The 20,145-nt window shown below is 35.9% G+C and overlaps 1 protein-coding gene across 1 annotated transcript in view; it reads right to left on the bottom strand.

The window, feature by feature from the left end:
* The window catches only part of LOC145293096 (lysosomal alpha-mannosidase-like), a 348,385-nt gene that overhangs the window by 41,741 nt on the left and 286,499 nt on the right, over positions 1 to 20,145 (bottom strand). Inside the window, exons 19-20 of the mRNA XM_080139469.1 lie at positions 17,203 to 17,304; positions 16,954 to 17,041 (exon numbers count right to left, since the gene is read on the bottom strand). Of these exons, the coding sequence (XP_079995595.1) occupies positions 16,954 to 17,041; positions 17,203 to 17,304 (190 nt within the window). The remainder of the gene's footprint in view (positions 1 to 16,953; positions 17,042 to 17,202; positions 17,305 to 20,145) is intronic.

Genomic DNA, 20,145 nt, shown 5'->3' with positions numbered 1-20,145 from the left:
GCTAGACGGGTGTTTCTTGTGAAAGTTTGGCAAGGGGGAACAATAGATTGGAGCTCAGCCGAGCACTTGCCATGAAAATAACAATAAAGAGCAGAGACAACCTCGCAACAGCTCTTCTGTGAGAAAGAGGTTGCAGGGAAGAGAAAAGGACATCTCCTACGAAGCAACAGTATTCCATCCTAGGACATACCTGGCTCTTATATAGATAGAGAATTGCATCACCAGTGAGACATCTACTGGATCTATAGAAGGATCCCACCATTTTTCCAGTGGCCTGGGCAACGGATTCAATATATGTGTTCCATTTTAGATCAGGAGTAAAGATCAAATCCAGAACCTTGTCAAAACATGAGGCCTCCCCAAGACGAGAGCCATTCATTTCATTTGATGCCAGATGGGGATCAGAGCATTGATGATGTAAAGATAAGATGGGGATCAGAGTATTGATGATGTAAAGATAAAAGCTTGTTTTTTGATGCATTAAAGGTAACAAGCCACCTTTTTCCCCATTGTATCACTTGCTCAAGATCAGAGGAGAGAGAATCAGAGAGAACTTGGTCGTTTACGGTCTTAGATGTGCTACCATAGATAGTAGTGTCATCAGCATAAATGTCTACGAATGATGTAAGGATGTGATTTGGAAGATCATTAATGTAGATCAGGAAGAGAGTTGGGCCCAGGATGGACCCCTGAGGGACTCCAGCATTAATACTGAGTGTCATCTTTTCATTTTAAATTCTAGTAGTAGTGGGTTCCTTTGTGTATTAGTGAGACTCCACTAGTGAAGGTCACATCAAGCCATGCATCGAGCTCAAGACCATTAACGCATCAGTTTCCTTACATGGGGTCTTAATGGTGTACTCTTATAATGACTTCCTTCAACATTGTCGTTAAGTGAATATCATTCATATTGTCGTTCTCCACCATCATAAAAACCACTGCTTTTCTCTTGATCATAACAGAATGACGTATTCCACGTCCTGAAACATACACAGTTCACAGACTACCTCAGCAATTTCGAGTCATTTTACTGAATTCTAGAATGGCCTGAATGCCAAGTTGCTTGTTTACCATCGTACTTTGCTGAAATAGCTCGAAATCTGTGCTTTCCGATCAGCATGATAATCGGTAGTCAAGAACACGACAATGTGAAATAACACTGTATGACACTGAAAAATGTACAAAACATTGTGGCTATTCATATATGCACAATGGCAACAAAAAACATCCATTTCGTTTTGTCGAATTAGGAACAACTTTTTGCAAAATTATCACTTTTGAGAATTTTACAGAGAATCTTAGTGGTGTGAGTGATGAACATGGTGAAAGATTCCATCAGGATATTTTAGTGATAGAAAAATGTTTTAAAGGAAAATGGTACCCTGGCGTGTTTGCAGACTACTACTGGAATTTAAAATGAGAAGATGACACTCAACGCAAGAGGCGTAAGAGGAAAAATGTTGTTTAAACTAACAATTCTGTGTTTTTTATTCATAACCAATAATAATAAAATACGATTTAGAGTACATGAAAACGATCAGATTTAATATCAGGATACTTTTTTACACTGAAACAGGTCTTATGTGACATGTTTTTTTTTAACCTGAAATTTGTTGCACAGTGTAATTAAACATAGGAACCTGAAATTTGTTGCATAGTGTTATTGGCAATAAAAACTTTTACAAAAGAATAAAAATAGCAGAATCAACAGTAGTGTGATGAGAAACAGGTCAACATAAACATGCATACAAAACAGCAGTATCTTTTTACCAAATATTATTTTTCTAGCCATCAACACCCTCAAATGCCATCATTAAAACAATGTATTTATTAGTGTTGGGACGATTAATCGGAATCAGGAATCAGAAAAAGCGGAACTTTTGGGGGCATCAGAATCGAAAAAAAAAATAGCCAAATTTCCGATTCCAAGACGATTCTTATAAAACTCTCCACAATTAATTTTCCGTTGCTAGTACTGATTATAAAATGATAGTTATTGTTTTAAAGCTATCAGTAATATTACAATCTTATAATATAAAAATATGGTGTAGATTTATTTTACTTGTGTAAAAAAAAAAAATTTAAAAACAAAAAAATATGATAATTTGGTGCCTTTCGGTCCTTCAGCATTTATAAACCTCACAAAAAAAAAAACCCCCACTTAGTTTTTCACTAATTAGTGGACTCAAGATTTTCTCGACTTTATGCGAGACATACTTTGACATAGGGTTTGCTTTGATTTTTAGTCTTCAGTCAAGCTAGAAGAGTTTACTAGTTGTAAAAACTAGTTTTAAATATATAATAGGTGGATGGGATAAAGAAAAAAGAATAATAAGATGATTCTTGATTATTATTGGCTCACAAGGAGTTTTCACACAGGTCATCAAAGATCTCTCCTTGAAAACAGCCTATGGTGTTCCTTGGAGACTGAGTGACAAGTCTCCCTAGGTTTCCAGTACGCTCCACCTCTTTCATTAATATTCGCAAATAAATTTGCATTATCGCAATAGCTGCTTGCCATTGATTTCTTGTTGGCAGTGGCCATTGGTCTTTACTGGAATTTGAATGGCAATAAGCCTTCCCAAGGTCCCAGTTCTCTTTGCACTTATACAGTAGAGGTCTGGTCAGTGCTCACTCTGGTTTTTCTTTCCTCCTTCACTACTTGGCTATTTGGTTTCACTCTTTTTTGGGGGGAGGGGGCAGTGATGTGGTAATGGGGGGTTGAGGGGGGTTAGAGAACTTCTAGGTATGGAGCTTCAATGTTCTTGGTTCCATGTAGCGCTTCATGTTTTGTCTCTGTGGCAATTTATCTGGTCTATGCTTTTGGGTTCGTGTGTGTTAATCGCCACATTCAAGGGTTTTCCTTAATATTTCAGCTGGTTTCATTATTGTTGTTCCTTGTATTTTTTAGTCATTCCTCTGATTCCAATTTCTCCCATTCTTTTTTCTTTTTTTTAAAGTTTTTCAGGATTGTTCCTAGTGCTCCTACTATTATAGGTATTATTTTGATTTTCTTCATCTTCCATATCCCTTTCAGTTCTCTGGCCAGCTCTGTGTATTTGCTCCGTTTCTCCTTTTCTTTGATATTCACCCTGTGGTCAGCTGAAACAACAAAGTCTACGATTTGACAGGATTTTTCTTTCTTGTTAATTATTACGATATCTGGTCTTTTTGCTTGGATGAGTTTATCAGTTTGTATGTAAATGTCACACAGGATTTTGTGATTCTTGTTTTCAAGTACTGTTGCCAGCTTATGTTTGTACCACTTGTCTGTGCTTTGGAACTGTAGTTGTTTGCATAATTCCCAGTGTACTGCCCTTCTCACTTGGTCATGTCTGTTCTTGTATTCCTTTTGGGCGAGTTTGCTGCATTCACTTACTATGTGGTTTATTGTTTCGTCTCTTTGTCCACAGAGTCTGCATTTACTGTTTTCTTGTTTTTTATCGATCTTTGCTTTGATGTGGTTGGTTCTTATCGAGTTATTTTGTGCTACAGTTATTAGGGATTTAGTTTCTCGGCTTTTGTTTCCTTTTCACATCCATATCCAAGTGTTTTCATTATTCTCATTTTTTGTCATCCTTATGAATCTGCCATGTAATTGTTTTTCTTCCCATTTTTCTTTTCTCGTCTTATTCTGTCGATTTTCTCAGTGTTTCTTGCTGCCATGATTATCCTTTCCGTGTTCTGCGTTATGTATTTTTAAAGTTTTTTTTTGTGTCATGCACACAGTTTTCTATACAAACTAACCCTCTCTCGCCTTCTTTTCTTTTCACATAGAGTCGGTCAACATCGTCCTTTGAGTGTAGTGCATTGTGCATGGTCATGAGTTTCCTGGTCTTCTGATCGAGGTGTCTCAGTTCTTCTTTGGTCCACACTATGAACGGTCCTGAGTATCTTATTAGTAATACTGCCCATATATTTATACCTTTTATTATTATTTCTGCTATATAATTTAGTTTCTAGAGATTTTCTTGTTCTCCTGAGGTATTCCTTTCCAATTCTCTCTTTCATTTGTGTGGCTTTGATAGTGTCTGCTTCCAGAATACCCAGCGTCTTGTTCCCCTAGGGGCCTCATCTCCATTTGGTTGGGTAGTTCGATGCCCGCCGTTGTCTCCAGTTTTCCCTTTCTTATAACTAATAGTGCCCACTTTTCTATACCAAACTCCATTTGTATATCCTGGCTGAAGATCCTGGTAGCGTTTATGTTATAAGGGACATAATTACGGATAGCACCGGATACGAAACGGTGTATAAAAGAGCGTCTTGCAGTCAGTTCAGTGGTACGCACTAGCCCGACCGTCTCGCGGCTTACACTCTCCAAGTGTAGTCAGGATTAACCAAGCTCCCAGGACGAGCGTTCCGCTCACACATGTTAAGTTACCTTTTTCCTTTACCTTTATTTACGCGTATATCAACTTCAAGGCGAGCAGCCATTTTGTATTGTGTATTATTCGAAGTACGAATAAACCTTTTTGTTACGCATTCCACTCGGCGTATTTTGTCATGTTATTATATACCGTCAAAACGGGATATAACAGTTTATTATTGTCTAGTTCTTTTTCGGTCTTTGCAAAAAGTTTCCGTTCGTCCATGTACATTAGGATGTTCATTTTTTCCTCTTTATTAGAGAACTTGTATCCAGCTTGGCACTTTCTCAGTATGTTGTTCAGGGGTATCATGATTATTATAAACAGCAATGGTGATAGTGAATCTCTTCGTAGGATGCCTCTTTGTATGTTAATCTCTGTTATGTGTTCTCCTTCATCTGTCAATTCGAGTCTCTGTGTTCTCATTGCGTTTTCAATCCCGTTGATGATCCTGCTTGGTATTTTATATATTTTTAAACATTCTATTATCCATGTTCGTGGGATCTTGTCGTACGCCTTTTTGTAGTCGATCCATGCCATGGCTAAATTCTTTTTTCCTTCTTTTTACCTCCTTTGGGATTATTGTCATTATTATTATTATTATTATTATTATTATTATTATTGAAAAGATTTTATGCAGTTAAGTTCGTGTTCATTCCACACAGACATAGACTACTCAAAAGACTGAATTTTTGACTGCCAAAAAAATAATGTAAGTCTGTATTTTAACAAGAACTCATTGAAAGAAATTTAAAACGTGTTTTATGAATTAAAAAGTTATTACTAACATGTTTTTATTAATTTCTAACCATCAATCAGTGAAACAACTTATTTATATCACCAGAAACATACGTTTCTTTTTTTACAAAAGAATTCACCACTTATCAAGGCCCGAAGGCCGATCGAGGATAAAGGTTAATGAGTGTACAGTAGTCATTGCGACAATAGTGTAGTAATCATTAGTGGAAATTTGGTATAATTTGATTATTTAAAGGGACGGTTTAACAAGAATTAGTTTACATTGAACTTGAAGACAACCGTATTGTAGTGAGCTTGAAAGCAACCCAACAGAACAGAGTTCCACAGTCGGGCAGTTCTAGGTTGGTTGGTTGGTTGGTTTATTGGGGCTTCACGGCATATCAACCACTGTGGGTCATTTAATGCCAAGCTTTGTATTTAGTTGAGATAGTTTTTGTTGTTTGTTTTTTTCCGAGTTATGTATTTTAAAATTTTTCCAGTTTTTACGGTTTAAAGTAATTTGAAGAGTTGTATTTTTTTTTTTTAGGTATTTGATGATTTGGTATGGTGTTACCTTGTGAAACAATTCTTTGATTTCGTTTACCATATAATATTTATTTCTGATAGTTTCATATTTTTGGCATTCTGTTAATATATGTTTTATTGTCATCTCTTTGTCGCAGAACGTGCATTTTGGTTTTTCTGTTGCTTCAATTAGGTGAGAGTGTGTTAATTTGGTATGTCCGATTCTGATTCTGTTTAGAATGATATTTTCTTTTCGTCCTTTTATTGTTGTTTTGTTTTTGTGTTTTATTATGGGTTGGTGCTCGTGTAGTTTGTTTTGGGTATATGTGTCCCATTCTGTTTGCCATTTATTTTCCCTTATTTTTCTGCTGAAATCTGTGTATGGTATTTTGATGTTGGTTATATTTTTGCTAATGGCTTCTTTGGCTAATTTGTCAACTTCTTCATTGCCTGGAATGCCAACATGACTTGGTATCCAGGCTAAGATTATTTCTTTACCTTTTTCAATAATTTCATTGTATTTTTTCATTATATCTAATATATAAGGATGTGAAGTATAATGGGGGGGGGTCACCTCAAAAATACCCAAACGGAATGATCCAGAAATATTATCGCTACAGTCCTCTGTCTCTACTCTCTCTTTGCCTTCTCTCCTGCCTGATCGGGAATAATCTCTCAGCACCGAGAAATTAACAGCGTTTTATCCTTTCCATCTTCACGCACACACGAGATTATGCGAGAACGGACGAAATAAAAATGCTGGCCGCCATGTTTGTTCTTCCTTCCTCGCCTGAACTCACTCTCTGAGCACCCACGGTAAGACTTCTCTTTCTTGCTTCTAACTACAGGATGCTCTAGTTCTTCTCCTCTTAGAGCTAAGATGCATGACAAAGAATCGGTATATATAATGAATTTTTTCTTATTGTCGTTCTTAATTCAAGTGCCATTTTGATTGCTTGTAGTTCTGCTGTGTATATTGATGCGTCGATGGGAAGTCTTATTTGGAGATGGTTCTGTCCATCTGTACATGCCGCACCTGTTCCTTTTTTGTTTGGGATCCATCAGTGTATATTTCTTTGTGTTGTAGGTACTTTTCTCTGAGTTCACCGAAGTGGCTTTTATTTATTAAGTTGTTGGTATTGTTTTTTATTTTTTGGTATTTAGTAAAAGTCAGATCAGTGCTTGGATCTTTCAAAGTCCATGGTGGTTTGTTGCTTACTCTGTGTATGACTATGTTATTAGGGTTTTCGTTAATTTGAGTTAATATTTCTTTGATGCGATATCCGAAAGAAGGTATGTTTTTTGTTTTGCTGGTATAAAAGTTTGTATATTGTAGGTTGAAGATTTTTTTGTGTGTTGAGTTGTTTGGATCACTTTGTAGTTTTATTGCATATTGTGTTATTAATTTCTGCCATCTTAAATGTAGAGGGGGTTCATTGGCTTCTATGTATAGGCTTTCCATGGGTGATGTTTGATATGCTCCCAGACTAAGTCTTAATCCTTGGTTTTGTATAGTTAATAATTTTTGGAGATAGGATTTACGGGTGGCGCTATATGTGATGCATCCATAATCTAATTTTGATCTTATGTGTGCCTGGTATATTTTTAACATCGTGTCTTGGTCTGCTCCCCAGTCTGTTTTTGATATTACTTTTAAAATTTTCATTGCTTTTTGGCATTTTTGCTTTAAGTTAGTGATATGCATATTGAAATTAAGTTTATTGTCCAACGTGATACCTAGAAATTTCATGTGTTGTGCTATTGGGATTGGGTTTCCTTGTATTTGTAGTTGTGGGTCCAGATGATATTTTTGTTTTCTGCAGAAATGAATACAGACAGTTTTGTTTTGCGCCAACTTGAATCCATTTTTATCGATCCAGTTTTCTATTTTGTTTAAGCATTGCTGCATCTTTCTTTCAATTGTTGTTATATTTAATGCAGAATATGCAATTGAAAAGTCATCTACAAATAATGATCTTTCAAATTGTGCATCGACAATTTGTGTGATTTCATTTATTTTAATTAAGAATAAGGTGGTGGATAATATGCTACCTTGTAGCACTCCTGCTTCTTGCTCGTATTGATTTGATAGTGTGTTTCTTTGTCGTACTTTGTAGTATATTTGAGACAGGAAGTTCTGTATAAATATTGCCATATTTCCTCTTATTCCCATATTGTGTATGTCTCTTCGAATTCCATATTTCCAGGTTGTATCATAGGCTTTTTGGATGTCGAAAAAGACTGCTACCACGTGGTGTCCACGTATGAAACCGTCTCTAAGAAATGATTCTAGTCGTACTATTTGGTCGTTTGTGCTTTGTTTTTGTCTATATCCACTCTGATATTTTGATAAGAGGTTGTTTTTTTCCAGGTACCACATTAAGCGGTTATTTATCATCCTTTCCATAGTTTTGGAGAGGCAGCTGGTTAGGGCTATAGGTCTGTAACTGGTTGGGTTACTTGCATTTTTATTTGGTTTGGCAATTGGTATGATGGTTGATACAAATCAGGATTTTGGTATTTCTCCTGTGTTCCATATTTTGTTATATATGTTAAGCAACAGTTTCAAAGATGACTCTGGTAGTTGTTTTAGGAATTGATAATGTATATCGTCTGGACCTGGAGTTGTATTTCTGCTTTTGTTTATTGCTCTTTTTAGTTCTTTTATGTTGAATGGTATGTTGTATGTTTCTTTGTTATTAGTTGCAAAATTAAGTTTTTCTCTTTCTGCTGTTTCTGTATGAATTTGGAATGATGTTGAGTACTGTTTGTTTGATGAATTTTTGTAGAATTCTTTAGCTAGTAAATTAGTTATTTCTTTTTTGTTTATGCATTTTGTTCCATCAGTTTTAATTAAATGGTTTATGGTAATTTGTGTTTCTTTTCCAGCTATTTTCTTTATTATATTCCATGTTTTTTTAGTTGGTGTTTGGTTGTTTAGCTGTGAAATATAGTTTTTCCAGGATGTTTTTTTTGCTTTGTTTTATGGGGTATTGTGCTTTGGCACGCATTTCTCTATATTTTTGTAAGTTAATTGTTGTAGGGTTTTGTTTGAATTTTTAAGTGTTTTTTTTTCTTTCTTTCTTTGACAGCTTTTTTGCAGGTTTCATCAAACCCCGGGTTTGATTTTTTTGTGAGGTTTGTTGAAGTTTTGGGTATTGTTTTGGTGGCAATATTGTTTAAGGTTTGTGTGAAATGTTTTAGTGGTTCTTCTTTATTTAGAATTTACGTGTCTAATTCTGTTCTGCATAGGTTGGTAAATGTTTCCCAGTTGGCTTTATGTAATTTCCATTTTTGGACTTTTTCTTCCGATATTTTTTGATTACTTTTAAGTATAATGGGATAGTGATCACTTCCGTGTTGATCTTCTAGTACATCCCAATGGAAGTCCATGTAAATGGATGGAGTGCATATTGTTAAGTCTATTGCAGACATGGATCCATTGGCTGGGTGCATGTAGGTATTTTTACCATTGTTTAATATACATAGGTTTGTTGTATTTAAAATTTCATTTATTATATTGCCTTTGTTGTTGTTTTGATTACTTCCCTAATGGTCACTGTGCGCATTAAAATCTCCAATTATTATAAATGGGGGTGGGAGTTGGTTAATTAGCATGTCTATTTTTTTTTTATTGGCTGATTTGGTGGAATGTATATGGAGCAGATTGTGATTTTGCGGTGTAGGTTAGCCGTTAGCACTATTGCTTGTAATTCAGTGTTTAATTGGAGGATTGTGTGATGCATAGTGTTTTTGATTAGTATGGACACTCCTCCGATTGCTCTATTTGTTGTAGATATATGGGTTTTGTCGTACATGTTTGTAGTAAAAAAAAAAAAAAAAAAAAAAAAATCGTGCAAACCTTTTACCACTGGCAACGCCTGCTTCAGAGAGTGAAAGAAGAAAGAAGAAGAGAATGGTCACTGCGTCTATTTATAGACTAGAGATCATGGGAAGAGTATGCAAATAACTTTGGACGGTTTTGTCCTATAAAAAGCCTGTATTTGGGAGAGAGGGTGTCTTTTTTGTTTGGCAGAAGCAATTGCTGTCAGAAGTGCATTGGACTGCAGGATTGAAGAGTGAAGATTGAGTTGTGGGGTCATTGTATTTAACCACAAGCTATTTCGGCAAAGAACAGATCATGGAATCTGGGATGTTGAGATTGGGAAAAGATGTGATACCACCTTTTAGTGGAGAGGGTGATGTAGTCGGATGGATAAAGAAAGTAAAACTGGTGGCTAAGCTTCAACATGTGCCAGACCTTGCCAGTTTTATTCCACTTTTTTTGCAGGGAGATGCACTCGCTCTCTATCTTGAGATGAATAATGCAGAACAAGAAGATGCAGAACTGATAGAGATGAGACTCGTGACCGCCTTCACTGAGGGGCCTTTTGAGGCATACGAAAAACTGCAACGATTCAAGTGGACGGGAGAATCGGTGGATGTTTATGCTAATAAAATCAAAAGATTGGCTGGACTGGCGGGATATCTGGGAAGAGGGCTGGAACATACAACCAAACTGGCATTCATAACTGGATTCCCAGACGATGTATCTGTGGCATTACAGCAGCTACCGAACATAGAGAGAATGGATGTCAGCAAACTGATACCGACTGCACGGCTTTTAGTCAGCAAAAGGGTCGTAGAAACTCGGACATTGGCCGCAAGTGCGCAAACTAATGAGACTAATAAGGGAAAGAAAGAATCAAGCCTTCAGTGCTTTAGATGTCAAGGACCGCACCTAAAAAAAAGATTGCACAGAGATCCCTAGGGCCAGGGCAACATGCTACAATTGTGGAAAATTTGGCCACATTGCGAGATATTGTCCTCAGATTCAGGGAAACGGGCAAGGGGGAGCTTCTGCGCCGCAAGCTACCCTAGCAATGAAATGAAGGCGCGATACTGGCCTCTTCCTATAATAGAAGTAGAGGTGAATGATTCTGTAATGACTGCACTTGTCGATACTGGGTGCACCACTACTTTAATCAATTCCAAACTTTTGAAGGGATATGGAAGGAGCGGCACAGTGAAAGCAGTTGATGGGAGGAATATAGAATGTAAAGGAGCCAGACAAGTGGAGATAAAAGTCTGTGGAATGCACGTAAAGGTGAGGGCAATCTTGATGAATCACATCGTTGATGGGATCGACGTCATAATTGGAATGGACGTGATTAATGAGCTGGGAGGTGTAACTATAAAGATAGCCAAAGTGAAGTTTGGAGATATACAATGTGCCATGGCTGCCCATCAGCTGAATGTTTGCAAAATCGAGGATAAAGACTTTGAAGCAAACTTTGATGGAAATAAATGGACAGTAAGATGGACATGGAAGAGAGAGCCTCCAGTATTGCAGAACAAAGTCCAATATTATAAAAACTCTCTGGAAGGCGATAAGAAATTAGAATTCGAGAAAGAGGTGGAAAGATGGATATCGGATGGTATTCTGTTACCATGGAAAGGAGAAAGAAAAGGCGTGTTGCCATTGATGGCAGTATGTCAGGCCACAAAAGGGAAAGTTAGGCCAGTGTTCGACTTTCGTGAGTTGAACCATTTTGTGGCGTGTCATAGAGGGAGCGACATAATAGACGTGTGTGATGAAAAGATAAGAAAGTGGAGACAGTTGGTAGGAGGGACCGCAATAGTGGACCTTAAGTCTGCCTACCTGCAACTACATGTGGCAAAGGAACTATAGCAGTACCAGTTGGTCTGTTATAAAGGAAAAACCTATTGCCTAACACGATTAGGATTCGGACTTAATGTCGCACCAAAAATTATGGAAGCCATTTTAAAAACAGTATTAAAGAAAGGAAGTAGGACGAAAGAGGCCACTGATTCATACATTGATGCTATAATGGTAGACGTAACGAAAATATCGACACAGGAAGTTGTGGAACATTTGAAGGGGTTTGGGTTAGCAGCAAAATCTCCGGAATCCCTGGACGGAGGAGCGGCACTGGGCCTTAAGCTTATGAAAAATAAGATGGGTGCACTAATGTTCAGGAGAGGCAACGAGATCCCAGAGATGGAAGGAGAAATTAGTAGGCGGGAGCTATTTTCGATCTGTGGTAAATTATTGGGGCACTATCCAATTGCTGGATGGCTGCGATTAGCATGCAGTTATGTGAAAAGAAGAGCAAATGGAATGGATTGGGAAGAAAAAGTTGATTGCAAAACCATGAAAGTGATGCAGGAGGTTCTAGCTGAGGTGAAAAAAGAAGACCCTGTTAATGGCGCTTGGCACATACCTGAAATGAGCACAGGAATCGTGTGGTGTGATACAAGCAATGTTGCAACTGGCGTGGTTGTCGAGATTGGGGTGTGGTGGCGGAAGATGCAACTTGGCTGAGGAAAAGTGATGACTTTAATCACATTAACATAGCTGAATTAGATGCTGTTCTAAAGGGTGTCAATTTAGCTATCAAATGGAGACTGACAAATATTGAAATAAGAACTGATTCAGCCACTGTACTCAGTTGGGTGAACTCTACTGTGGAGGAGAGTGGCAGAATACGAACAAAGGGTGCCGGAGAAGTGATAATAAAGCGGAGATTAGGGATGCTTAGAGAGTTGATGTCTGAATTGAAACTGCAAATAAAAGCAGTGTTTGTGCCTTCTGAAAGAAACAAGGCAGATGCGCTAACACGGATAAAAAAACAGTGGTTAATTGAGAAAGAGGAGGCGCCGATATGCTGTCTTGGAATTGGAGAAATTAAAGAGTTGCATGACATGCATCACATGGGAGTGGAGAGAACATTATATTTGGTGAGGCAAGTGGATCCGAATGTAAAACAGGAAGAAATTCAGATGATAGTAAAGAACTGTGTTCAGTGTCAATCGATCGATCCTGCCCCAAATATACATAATCCTGGGGAAATTGGAGTTTTAACGAACTGGACGAGACTAGCTATTGACATAGCACACTGCCGAGGGGGAGCGTACTTATCAATAATTGGTTGTGGGCCAAGTAGACTGGCGATATGGAAGGAACTGCGAGTGGAAGCCGCATCTGCAGTTGCAACTGAATTAGAAAAGGTGATGCTTGAACGAGGTCTAGTAAGGGAGGTGATAATGGACAATGGCACTGTTTTTCGCTCAGAAATCTTTCAGACGGTGCTAAAAAAATGGAAGATTAAAAGTTATTACAGGGCAGCCTACAGACCTGGAGGAAATGGCATTGTGGAGCGACATCATCGGACCGTGAAAGCAATAGCTGAGAGAGGAAGAATATCGCCTGAAGAGGCCACATTTTGGTACAACATGTCCCCTTAGGTCGGGAAAAGAGATGACACAGTACCACATAGAGCAATCTTTAATTACGAATGGAGGCATTCTAGAGACATGTCACCGGAAATTAATGATCAAGGACCAGCCAGAATCCAAATAGGAGAAGAAGTTTGGGTGAAACCGCCTAATGACCGATGCACAATGAAGTGGGGAAGAGGAGTGATAACAGGAGTGCAATCCCCAAACAACTTTGGCATGTCAATGGAATGCCACGATATGTTTTAGATTTAAGGCGTGTGGTCCATTTAGGTGATGAGGATGGTGGTACTGAGCCAGGGAGTGATGAAGATGAACCGGTACCGATGCAGAGACCGCAAAGAGAACGCAATGCGCCGATCTGGACACGGGATTATGAGATGTGAATGATCTTTAATGGTGATGGGAGTGTGTAGTAAAAAAAAAAAAAATCGTGCAAACCTTTTACCACTGGCAACGCCCGCTTCAGAGAGTGAAAGAAGAAAGAAGAAGAAGAGAATGGCCACTGCGTCTATTTATAGACTAGAGATAATGGGAAGAGTATGCAAATAACTTTGGACGGTTTTGTCCTATAAAAAGCCTGTATTTGGGAGAGAGGGTGTCTTTTTTGTTTGGCAGAAGCAATTGCTGTCAGAAGTGCATTGGACTGCAGGATTGAAGAGTGAAGATTGAGTTGTGGGGTCATTGTATTTAACCACATTTAACCATATTCTTTGAATTTGTAGTTGTGATTTTCTTTGAGTAGTGTTTCTTGTAGACATATATTGCTGCTGGATTATGTTTGATGATGATTTCTAGTATTTCTTCATGATTAGGTTGCAGTTCCATTGTAGGAATGTTGTTTTGTTATAATTTGTAAGGTTTTGCATGGGTATTGTTTTTATTTATTTATTTTTCCTTATTTATCGTCATTTATAAGTTCATGGGGTAAGAGGGATATCTTTTGATTCCTCAGTCTCCATGACTTCTTGGTTTTCGAGTCCTAGAGGCATAGTGTTTTTTTTTTTGTTTATCTCTATTTTTGGATTGTGAGCATGGTCGTGGTGTGTTGGGGAGTTTAGGTTCATGCGCCGCAGAGGTTGTTTCGCTGTTCCGCCGGTCCCTTCTTTCTGGGGGATCCTTTGGCATGTCTACCTCTTTCTGAACACTCAGGGGAGTGTCTTTTGGCCTGCAGAGTGAAAGTGACCTGTCCGTTGAATTTTTTTCTTGCTATTTTGTTTCTTTTTTCCTCTGGTATGTTTTTTGGTGTTTGCTTTTTTTTGTTTTCTTTTTCAGCTAAAGGGGTTGTTTCTATTGAGTGTGATGTTTGGGTTTTTGGTTCCAGTGAGGTTTTGTTTATATTTATTTTTTTAATTTCTTCAATTGTGTTTATTAATATTTTGATTTGGTCGGTGAGGTCTTGGATTTTAATGTTTAAGTTTGTTGTGTGATAATTGTCATTGTGCTTATTAATATTAGGAGTATTCTTTTTTTGTTATTTCTGAATATTTGATTGTTTCAACTTTTTTCCTTGCTTCTGGGTAGGTGATGTTTAGCGTGTGTTTAATTCTGGTAATTTCTTTTTCTTTTTTCCAAATTTCACAATCTTTGGAGAAGGCACTGTGATTTTCTTTACAGTTGGTACATTTGGGAGTTTTTTGACAGTTGGTATGATTGTCATTTTCTCCGCACCTTCCACACACTGGGTGGCGTGTGCATTGATTCTGATGGTGTCCAAATTTTTGACATTTGAAGCAACGCAGTGGGTTGGGGGATGTAAGTTTCGACTTTCAGTTTCTCATAAGCTATTTTTATTTCTGGTGGGATTTTTTGTTGGTAAAAGGTTAGTATGTACGTGTGTGTGTTTATCATTTCTCCATTTTTTTTAATTTGAATTCGTCTAATGTCTGTTACGTTCTGTTCTTTCAGATATGAACGTATTTCGTCAATGAGACAAAGTGAAAGTTCACGGCTTTTTACCACTCCTTTGCATGTGTTTAGTGTTTGTGGGGGTATGTTTTTATTTTTATATTATCGAAATGTTTCCATTTTAGGAGTTCATCCACTTGTTGTTTTGTGAAGATTCCTATTAGCAGAGTGCCATTTCTTAATTTTTTAATCATTTTGGGTTTTATGCTTTTAGATAATATTTTCTCTATCTTAAAGGGAGAAAGTTTGGTTAATGGTGTTTCTTCAGTGGATTCCATTATTATAAAATTTGGATATATATCTTGTTCCTCAGTCGAGTCGCTATCCGAAGTGTCTAGCAGTCTTTTTTTTACTTGGTGTTTTGTAACTCATTAGGATTGTTTGTGGGTTCATCATTCCTGCTCCCCACCCACCTCGGAGCCCTATTTGGGATGCGCACAGGGGGAAACCCATTCGCCCTGGCTCCAACAGGGTTACAGGGTTTAGTTTAGTTGCATATAATGTAGACTTCGAGCATTTGTGTTTCTTAATTTTTCTCATCCAAGTAGAAAATGGGAAATATTAGAGGAAAACAGCCATGTCTAGGTTTTATTAATTATATACAATTGACTCTTAGCCACCGCTTTCACCACTTATTTATGGATCTGTGTTGATGGGAGAATGTTGTGTAGTATTTAGGTTTTGTGTAGGTTATATGTGTATAAGTGGTGTGCTAGATATGACCAGCCGATTGATCGGATCGGGCCCATCCGACCGCTCGTCTAGCCCAGTAAGGGCCAAAGTGGTGTGTTGGGAAGTGGGGCTACTAAAATCTGACCTCCAAGTCTCTCAACCACTAGGATCCCGTCCTAATGGCATTACGGGTCGCTACCCATGGCCAACAGGTAGCCCCATTGAGGGACTTCTACTCTCTGCAGGGGGGCAGTCGGCATATTCTGATGCCCTGCTGACAGGGTCTAGTGGAATCTTGATTGATTTGAAAAATTTTTCATTTCCATTTGTTTTTTTTTAAATATTTATTTATGGACATTAGTTTAATTGCTTTTATTATTTTGGTTGGTATTTTTAAGTTAGGGAATCAGTAGGGAAGTAGGGGTGGAATGACAAAAATAAAAGAAAAAAAAAGAATGTGGGGGGGGGGAAGGAAGGAAGGGAGGGAGGGGATTGTTGTTTTTATTTTTGTTTTTGCAGAACATATTTAAGTTTTACAAAAGAGGATAGAAAACAAAAAAGGAAACTTAATGTAGGTGCATTTCATCTCAGGAAGCCAAAAGACAGTCTGATCTGGTAGCACCAGGGCAGTTCTAGGAAAAAAATCTTTTTTCATAGAATCCACGTTTATGTTTAGACACAGATAGAGAGTGGGAGAAATTATGGATAGTGGTCTTAGCTAGACGTGTATGTTTTGGGAAAATCATAATGAGGATGCTTAGCTCGACCGGACATAGCAGGCATTTTGCTTAGTCTATCGACTTTACTACATGTCACAAATATCTGTATTGCATATCACAAATATCTGTATTGCATATCTTATCTGTATTGCCTATTTCAAATATCTTTATTGCATAGCGCAAATATTTGTATTGGATATTACAATATCTATGTTGCATATCACAAATATCTATGTTGCATATCACAAATATCTATATTGCATATCTTATCTGTATTACATATCACAAATGTTTCTATTGCATATCACAAATATCTCTATTGCATATCTCAAATATCTCTATTGCATATATCAAATATCTTTATTGCATATATCAAATATCTTTATTGTGTATCTGCAAATCCATCCTATAAAAATCTAACATTAATTATAACAATAATTGTAAAAACGTTTTTAAAGAAAACTATGGTTGCTGTTTTCTTGTAAAAGCCTATATATTTAGGAGAGTAGAAAATTGGTTTAATTTCAACATCCTCGTGACCCACACTTTATTTTATCTTTTTGCTCTCATACAAAGGGAAGTATTGCTATTTTCTGGGTGAGAATCTATCCATCTAACGTGTTTGACCTTAGTATTTTTTTCCATTAGCCCCTTGTATCAAGTGATTCGTCTTAAGCGATTTCTATAAAAATAAAATATAAATGGATTCAATATGTCATAAGGCAAAAAAAAAGAAAAAAAAAGAAAAAGAAATACAAACTTACCCTAATGAAAGCTCTGCTTGTAATTGGATAATAATTCCCTGCAACTGATTCTGAATTTGAGAAATTCCATGAAGGACGGTAATCGTAGCTGAAATGATTACAAACCAAACATTATGATATTAATAACCAGTAAATAGATAATAAAAAATACAATATTTATTTAAACTCTTAGTTATTGTACATTCTAGGGAGGAGTAATTCAAGCATATTTACAACCTGTTTAAATAGCATCATTTTCATTTTACTCACCGCCTGTGCAGCATTTGACGACTGTTAGAGTCTGTGTAAATTTCTCTATTGTTTTTGATTCCTGTAAGATATTCCGTGATTACTTCTTTACCTTGATAATCACTGCAAAGAAGAAAAAGATGACAATGTAGTATTCCATTAGGTAGATGCTGAAAAATCCAAGAGTATAGCCAGCCTTTCAATATTTTTTGGACTCCCACCACCACCACCACCACCACTCTCGGAGAAGTCGACCCGGATTCTTTTCCCTAATTTAAAGCGCCAGTAGGACAGCCAGAGATAGGCAGGCAGACTTTGTTTTGTCATAAATAATTTGCCTATTGATGGGAGAATTATTTACTGCTTGCGAATCAATTTGCCTGCCATTTCACAATAATGCTTCAAAATTTATCTACCCATAGGGGAAATTTGCAAGGTTGGATTCGGTTTGTTTCGTTCCTTTTTGTTCAAAATATCTACTCATTTATTTTCATTGTTTTTGTATGGAAATGAAACTTTTTGTATAGTTTCGTTTCGTTCATTTTTCGTCTTGATTCATACATCGATAAGTATTTAATTACAACCACACCGATTGCTTTAATTACAACCAGAATGTAGCAAAAGATACCAATGCTTAACAAAAAGCTATGAAACATAGAAAGTTATAACAAAATACAAAATTAATTATACAAAATTAGGGCAACCCCAAAATTGCATTTATTAATGAGGTTGAATAATCTGACAAAGTAATTGTATAAAAATTTCATAAATCAATGAAAACATTTAAATTTCATGTTATAAGACCATTCAATGAGTATTAATTGTATTAGGTTGGTTCAAAAATAATGTCGTTTTTTTACTTAAAGTAGAACGTCAACAATCGGCATTATTTTTGCACCAACCTAATAATTTTCAGGTTGCTTTAATTATAATTTTAAAAAAAAATTAATTAAACGAAACATTACTAAAACGAAACGAACGAAAACGTTTATATATTTCTTGCTACAAAAGTGTGGAACCCCCACTTGACCCTTTCTGGTTATGCGTTTGAAAAACAATTATTGTTGCAAATATGTATAAAGGTAATATTTTTACACTAAAAGCAATATTTCTTATTTTCTGCAGTCTTAAGATTACGACTAACGAAGCACACCGATTGCTTTAAAATATTTCATTAAGGAAAATATTAATGAACTTATTACTTTAATAGAATACCGCTTTCGAAGAAGCGGCAACGGTCAACAGATAAGTATTCAATAACAGAAACTACAAAAGTTCTCATTCACTCGAACTAGATAAATTGAGATATGACGTGTCTGATTCTGAAAGCGCCAGAAAAATTTTACTATTAATCGCATGAATGTGAAAAACTGCGCTGAAATTAATTCAAAATGTTCATTTATATGTTGTTCTATTAATGAATTTTGAAAAAATTAAAAAGAAAAGATAAATATGTATTTATTTAATAAAGTACACAATGTATATATATATATATATATGTACATATATGTATATATATCTATTATATATATATAAATCCGTAATCCTTTCTGTTTGTTTATTTGTTTGTTCACAATTTGATTAATATATACAAAACTTCCTGCTGAAAACGGTTATCTATATAAATTTTATTTACTATAAGATTTTCTATATAAATAAATAGCATCACGATCAATATATATACACTATATTAAAGGCAATGTACATAATAGAACTAATCTAATTTGCATATTATATTAAAGAAAATCTTTTTAAATAATTCGCTTAATTAAAATTACTGATTATAGTAATGTAATTGATGTAATTGTTCTATTTAAGAGTATTATTTAAAGTTAATTTATTTAAATTATTTTAATTCAAGTTATTTTGTACTATTTGCTAAACTGGCACATTTTAAGTAATTTTCACTGATATTTCACTCCCGGTTATGAACGGATATAGTTTTTAACCAAATCGAGAGATATGGTGATAAAATGATTTGTTTTAATTATTTATTTTCTATAAATGTAAAAGTTACAATATTGATAAAACAAATATTAGGCTAAGGATGATTTTATTTTTCGACGAAATATTTTAAATCGTTAGCCCTCTATTAAAGTCTCGGCTATAAATATCGATTCATTGTAAAGTGTGAGCACGTTTACCAAAAGATTAAAATTTATTTCCTACGGACGATTTTAAAATCATTTTTCAACAATTCACATGACTGTCTGAATTTTATTATCATTTCCATAATACTTTGAAAAAGAAACAAGGTAAAGTAATGCTTTTTATATCAGATATATTCTTACGCGTTTTTTTTTTCACTTTTTTTCTTCGATTTTCTTTTGAGAAAGATCTTATGTTTTCCTTTCTGGGTAATTGATTTAGTTGATAATATATATTTGTGTGGGGGAGTTTCGACGTAATTATGGTTTTTTTCGGGGGGAGGGGGTGTCGCTTTATGTCTCAGCGTCACTCAAAGAAAAATAATTGCAGAAGTACAAAAGTGCGGGTGTTTTTATCTGTTTAGTACTTCTGCAGTTTACGAACCGTGCTATTTTTTAGACATGATTTACAAGTGTAATTCAATTTTTGTCGTATCTTTTGTTTATTAAATTTTTATATGAAAGTCCTTCCTTTATTAAAAATGGGGTACTTTTTATATACACAACCAAGCATAGTTTATCCGCAAAAACCCTAATTTACATTTTTGGGAGCAACACAAACTGAAAACGGACCTGTACAGTTTTTTTTCTACGTAATGTAGAACTTTCGTTTACATTTTTACCAGTGGTATCTTTTTCACATTTTTTACATGATCACTGCTAATTTACCCCTGTTTAATCTAATCTATATATATAAATTCGTATTCCTGTCTGTCGGTTTGTTTGTTTATTTGTTCACAATTTTATTAAGATATACAAAAGTTCCGATACTCTTTTATTTATGTCTGTATATAGTATGATTCTTTCCAAATATATA

This window comes from Euprymna scolopes, chromosome 14 (assembly GCF_053919585.1).
Source record: "Euprymna scolopes isolate OS-2025 chromosome 14, ASM5391958v1, whole genome shotgun sequence".
In the NCBI taxonomy this organism is placed as follows: Eukaryota; Metazoa; Mollusca; class Cephalopoda; order Sepiida; family Sepiolidae; genus Euprymna; species Euprymna scolopes.
This window is presented reverse-complemented; position numbering and strand designations above follow the sequence as displayed.